Source organism: Theobroma umbraticum, unplaced genomic scaffold (genome assembly GCF_002168275.2).
Source record: "Theobroma umbraticum cultivar Fairchild unplaced genomic scaffold, ASM216827v3 scaffold_25.0, whole genome shotgun sequence".
Lineage (NCBI taxonomy): Eukaryota > Viridiplantae > Streptophyta > Magnoliopsida > Malvales > Malvaceae > Theobroma > Theobroma umbraticum.
In genome coordinates, this window is record NW_018397282.1 from 1,213,887 (window position 1) to 1,220,036 (window position 6,150).

At 32.5% G+C, this 6,150-nt stretch overlaps 1 protein-coding gene across 1 annotated transcript in view; it reads left to right on the forward strand.

Moving 5' to 3' along the window:
- The first annotated feature begins 407 nt into the window (after window positions 1–407).
- LOC110428090 (isocitrate dehydrogenase [NADP]-like) overlaps window positions 408–6,150 on the forward strand; it is a 13,216-nt gene continuing 7,473 nt past the window's right edge. Inside the window, exons 1-13 of the mRNA XM_021443772.1 lie at window positions 408–634; window positions 727–770; window positions 834–943; window positions 1,136–1,173; window positions 2,337–2,414; window positions 2,549–2,602; window positions 2,676–2,777; window positions 2,913–3,004; window positions 3,096–3,199; window positions 3,366–3,434; window positions 3,520–3,635; window positions 3,804–3,838; window positions 5,417–5,559. Coding sequence (XP_021299447.1) covers window positions 586–634; window positions 727–770; window positions 834–943; window positions 1,136–1,173; window positions 2,337–2,414; window positions 2,549–2,602; window positions 2,676–2,777; window positions 2,913–3,004; window positions 3,096–3,199; window positions 3,366–3,434; window positions 3,520–3,635; window positions 3,804–3,838; window positions 5,417–5,559 — 1,034 coding nt within the window. The 5' untranslated portion in view covers window positions 408–585. The remainder of the gene's footprint in view (window positions 635–726; window positions 771–833; window positions 944–1,135; window positions 1,174–2,336; window positions 2,415–2,548; window positions 2,603–2,675; window positions 2,778–2,912; window positions 3,005–3,095; window positions 3,200–3,365; window positions 3,435–3,519; window positions 3,636–3,803; window positions 3,839–5,416; window positions 5,560–6,150) is intronic.

Below are 6,150 nucleotides of genomic sequence, written 5' to 3' on the forward strand. Positions count from 1 at the left end.
TATTATTAATATCATATATTTTATTTTTATTATAATTTTATATATTTTATATATTTTATTATAATTTTTTATATTATATATTTTATTTTATTTTTTTCTTTTAAAATACATAATAAATTTTATTGATAGTCGGTATAACTATCGAGAATAATAAAAAGATATCTTTCAAATTTATATAAAAAATAAATTAAAACGTTATAAAATATTTTAAAAAATAATAAAATTAAAAAATAAAAATATTTTAAAAAATATTATAAAAAGTAATATAATCTAATTACATTAATTTTAAACTATAATCCTATTATATCAATTAACTATAATATAATTATATTATTATATTACATTATAATAATTTATTATAAAATAAATATTATAATTTAATTTAATTAAACATATTACAACAATATTACTTCCATTTCCGATGCAGCAATCGCTACCAGAGTGTTAAAGCATGAGGTGAGACCAAGTGCGAAAGTGTCGTCTGTGGGTGGCGGAGGCACCAATTTTGGCTTTTTCTTCGCCTTTGGTTTAGGGTTTGTCTGATTTCCTGTTACAAGTAAAGATCATCTTTGAATTTGAATTGAAATGGCATTCCACAAGATAAAGGTGGTGAATCCCATCGTTGAGATGGACGGTGAGATGAATCGCCACTCTCTCTCTTTTCGATTATTATTTGACGAAAACTGCAAACCCTTGAAATCATTGCTTCCTTAATTTGTAACGCAGGAGATGAAATGACTCGGGTTATTTGGAAATCTATAAAGGAAAAGGTAAGTTTCTTTGTTCTTTCGTTTTTTCTGTGGGGTTTTCTTACATTTTGGGACATTTCGCAGCTTATCTTTCCCTTCTTGGAGTTGGATATCAAGTATTTTGACCTTGGCCTTCATAATCGTGACTCAACTGATGATAAAGTGACCATGGAAAGTGCTCAAGCTACTCTTATGTATGTCCTACTTCTTACTTGGAGATTATTGCTTACAGATTCACCCATGGTTTGAAATAATCAAACAAACTTCTTCCCCTTTTTCGTTTAATATATTTACTTATACTATTTCATTTTCATGATTGACATTCGCCATTTGTTTGCATCATTTATTCCTTTCCTTTGCAAATTTTGTCTGTATTCTTTTTGTAGGTATAATGTAGCAATTAAATGTGCAACTATTACTCCAGGTATAGATTTCCTAGATGGAACATATTGATTTCCATGTTTGAACTGTTTATTTATTTGGCTTACTAGTTGGGTTCTTGCTGGTCTTAATTAAGTGCTACAAACGCATTAAGTTTTGATTTAGTCCCTCTTCTATTGTAAAATTTTCATTGTCTCCAATTTGGACGATTGGAGCTCCTAGGCTCTTACTTTGGTATATGTTTTAAATAAGTAAAATGACTATCTCTGTTAGAGACATGCTGTTAATATGATGATGTAGCTAGTCAAATGGCAAAAACTTTGTCAGTCTGGCTCCTTATAGCAAGAATCATTGTTATTTCCATTTTTCTTTACCTTTATTCTCCACCATTTCTTTCTCTCCCTTTTCTTGCTTAATTGTCTTTGCAGGGTATCTGAAACTGTATTGTTTCAATTTCTTGCAAATTTAGCCCTTAATTTATATTAATTGTCAATGCAAGTAAAATTATATCCAAAATGAGCAAAACTTTGGAAAAATAAAAAGAAAATAACAAAGATTTTGTGAAATGCCTGATACGAATCTCACTTGACTTGACTTGATAGCTTATCCAAAGAAAGTAAAAAAGAAAAAAAAGAATCTCACTTGATTCCAATTATAACTCCCTTTAAGCAGCCTTCACCCACTATCTCCTCTCGAATTTATCAAAAATGAAAAACGAAATTGTTTCCACCTATGTTTACTTGTTTCTGAAAATTTCCTTGCACAAATGACAGGAACTAATAGAAAGATTGTTGATTTTTTTTTACTAGATCTAGTAGTGGTGGTTGGCAATGGCAGTGAAAGATAGAGAGGGAGAGGGGCAGGGAGAAAAAGATAAGAAAATAAAAGGGAAACCAAAAATAGAAATTTCATTTTATTAGTATATTTGATTTTTATTAATATATTTTGCTATAAGGGGCCACGTTAATTCAAATTTTGCAATTTGTCATTCCACTTCTTTGTAAATATGCCATGTCATCATAGCAATAGTTTTTCTGATGGAGTTGGTAATTTTACTTATTAGAACAACATTTCTAAGTGAGACAACATGCAATCATCCAAATTGATGACATGGTTTCCAAGTGAACATCTTGCCATTGGAGAGGGGCCCATTCCGGACTTCAATACTTAAAATATATTTAAATTCTACTGTATGAGTTTTGACAGATGAAGCCCGTGTTAAGGAGTTCAACTTAAAGAAAATGTGGAAGAGTCCAAATGGGACAATTCGAAACATTTTGAATGGTGAATGATCCTCCCTTGGTATTACTTTATACCCTGTTTATTTGCTTTCTTATTATTTATCATTTATCTTTTTTGTTTATATTTCGGGGCTTAGAAATGGTTCCAAATTATTTAATTTTTTTTTGTGACTCCAGGCACAGTTTTCAGGGAACCAATTATCTGCAAAAATATCCCTCGACTTGTCCCAAGTTTGTGACAGTATCTTAATATTTCTGTTTAAATCATAATTATCGTTGTGATTATTCATTAAACCCTTTTCAGGTTGGACCAAGCCAATCTGCATTGGGAGACATGCTTTTGGTGATCAGTACCGAGCAACTGATATAGTTGTACAAGGATCTGGAAAACTTAAGCTTATTTTTGGTAATATCCTATTTATAATGGAGAGATTATGAAGATGTTTGGGTTTTGTTCTTTACAGACTTGCAGATTTTTGGTAGAAGAAAACCCAAATTCTTCATTTTTAGTACTTTATCTTATGGATTTCGATATTTGCAGTTCCAGATACAAGTGATGAGAAGATGGAGCTAGAAGTTTTCAACTTCAAAGGTGATGGAGGTGTAGCTTTGTCCATGTACAACACTGATGAGGTACATATACAGCATGTGTTGCTGATTGTATGATTCAACAGGTTGCTAGAAGCCATTAACTATTATTACTATGTTTTTGAATTGAAAACAGTCTATCCATGCTTTTGCTGAGGCTTCAATGAACACTGCTTACCAGAAAAAGTGGCCACTTTATCTGAGCACAAAAAATACAATTCTGAAGAAATATGATGGAAGGTTCGGATTTGCATTTTAATCCTTTTTTCTTTCATTAATATATATGGGCTTTTGTCATGCCTTTTTTTATTTTTTTTCAAATTTTGGATTCTTCTTTCATGTTTGGTACCATTTGAGTTTTTCAATGTATTTGATGATATATTCTGATATTCTTCTTTTTCTGAAGATTCAAAGACATATTCCAAGAAGTTTATGAAATTCGATGGAAATCAAAGTTTGAGACTGAAGGTATATGGTGAGATGTAGTACCCAGCGTGGCTTGCACTTGGTTCTTAGCTGGAGTAATTTACATTTGAGTAACTTATGTTGCTGTGTTGTAGGTATGAGCATCGGCTTATTGATGACATGGTTGCTTATGCTCTAAAAAGCGAAGGAGGTTATGTATGGGCTTGCAAAAACTATGATGGAGATGTGCAGAGTGATTTCTTAGCCCAAGGTCTATTGTAACTCAAGATAATTTAATTTGCGTCTCATATCATTATAATCCGTTGCAGTTCTGAAAGTGAAAGGATGAGGCATTTCATTAAGAAACTTCTAAAAAACGTTTTAGCGTTTGCTTGATTTGTGTTGTTCATTTCATGTAAGTTTGTTTGCATGGGTGCAGGTTTTGGATCTCTTGGGTTGATGACATCAGTTCTGGTATACTCTCTCTCTCTCTCTCTCTCTCTGTGTGACACACATAAACTCACCAACACAAACACACCACTCATACACACAAATTTCTAAAATGCAGTGGTTAAGGTACATAGTGGCTTCTAGTAACAGTTTTTGATGTGCTTCTAGCACAACTCTCCAATGCACTACCGTTAAACTGCATCATGCTTGTGATGGTGTTTTGACCAGTATGGACTTTTTGTGGTGGAATATCAGCTTTGACATTTCCTGGCAGTAGGCTGTAAAGACAAATATATAAAAAGCACTTGAAAATGGCAAAAATGATGCTTTGAAGAAAGGGCAAGAGTTGTTATTCAATTTGAGAAAGAGAGAAATGATAGACACTGTAGTGTTCCAGGTGGCTAATAGAGGTTGCAGGCGGCTGAAGCATGAAAGGAGAAGAACATGTGAAAAGAGAAGGTTGGACATAAGCCCCTGTAGTCTTGGTCTTACATGTGGAGTTGGGATTCAATCCAAAGCTGATCTAAATTTAATTTCCTTTCTCTTATTAGGCTTCATGAGGAGTTGTAACTGGTTCCTTTTGAATATGGCTTAACGTAAGACAAGACAATTGAAGAAAACTAGTTGTAATTGATGATAAATGTTTATGAATAAAAATAAAAAATTAAATCTTTTTAAGGTTTTCATTCATCAGTGTTTAGCCTAGTTTCAAAAGGGTATCTATATGTAAATTAAGTTTAACGTCATATTTATTTTTGGGTAGGTGGGAGGTAGTTGGTGATGCAGTGTGGATGTAGAAACAATAAAAAGAATAAAAACAAAAACAGTAAAAGAAAACCAGAATAAAAGCTAAATTTGATGTAAAATTGAAGTTGGAACATGTTCACTAAGGTTTTGGACCGTAGAATTTCTGGCAGAAAATAATCCAATATAATATGGTTGCCGAATGTGTCTTAAGGACTGTTTATACTAGGGTTGCAGTGGCTTTTAATCCTGGCCTTTGGATACACATAAACCCATCTAATTCTAGTCATTCAAACTCATTAAAAGATCGCATGCTAATCAGATGACCAGTTACCAACATTAGAATAGTAAAAATAAAAATACATATCAAGACAACTAATTTAAATAAGTTTTGATATGCTCTTGCATTAGTTGGGGAAAGGTAATATTGATCAAGAAATCCATCACCCTTAGAAATTTGCAAACATCCTTGGACAATTGGATATGAAAAACTAATAGTCAAATTTTATAAACAAACAATTCTTACTTGTAACATGATTAATAAATTTATGAACTTAACATAGAGCTTTTACTAACATCTATGTTATCGTAATCTGTAAGTTGATTAAATAATACTTTTAAATCAAACAAAATCTATATAAAATTGATACAAATACTACAATTGAGAACATAGCATTAATGGTAGCAAAAAGGTTGGTTCCTGAGGTGAGTGTGCAACTCTGAAAAAATTCACTTCTACCCACACTCAATTACATTATGTTTGTAATGCATGCTAGTATGACAAACCCCACCATCATGATTTAAAACTATGCTCTCATATTTTCCTTTTGACATATGAGAAATTGGGTTCGTTATCAGGTCTGCCCAGATGGAAAGACTATTGAAGCAGAAGCAGCCCATGGCACGGTTACTCGCCACTACCGTGTTCATCAGAAAGGAGGTGAAACCAGCACTAATAGCATAGCGTCAATCTTTGCTTGGTCACGAGGCCTGGCACACAGGTAATGTTTTGTTATTCTTAATCCTGTGAATAAGTGCATCTAATTTATATTATAAAAAGCGTGGAATCCTTAAGGGTGTGTGTTAAGTAAGGGGGGGTAATGAAATTTATGTAATTGTGTCATAATCTTGAAAATATTGTAATTAACTAGGATGAACAACCTTCAATTTTGGGCTTTAAAGATTCTAAAACCTAATGCTATTGGCCTGCAAGCTTAAAAATCTATTAAGTGCAACCCAATCAATATGAACTTTCTGGAAAGGAAGAAAAGAAAAACCCAAGTTTTAAGTTGCTTCTTGTTAATAGCCAAGTACCTTCTCCCCTTCCAAATGAACCTAACTTGTATTGTTCAGCTTTTTCTGTTTTAAATCCAGCCAGTGCCCTCTATTATTTCCTTTCTATCTTTTTCTCTAATTTAAGGTTCAAATCACAATTATGCAAGTACAATGAAGATTGTGATACCCATGTTACCCTTCTCTTCCTTTCTTTTCTTCTATCTTGCTTTGTGATCTCAGATCTTCTAGTATTTCTCTGGTCAAATGATGTAGTTAAAGGGTTTAGGGCAATTAGAACTCAACAATTAGGGCTAGAA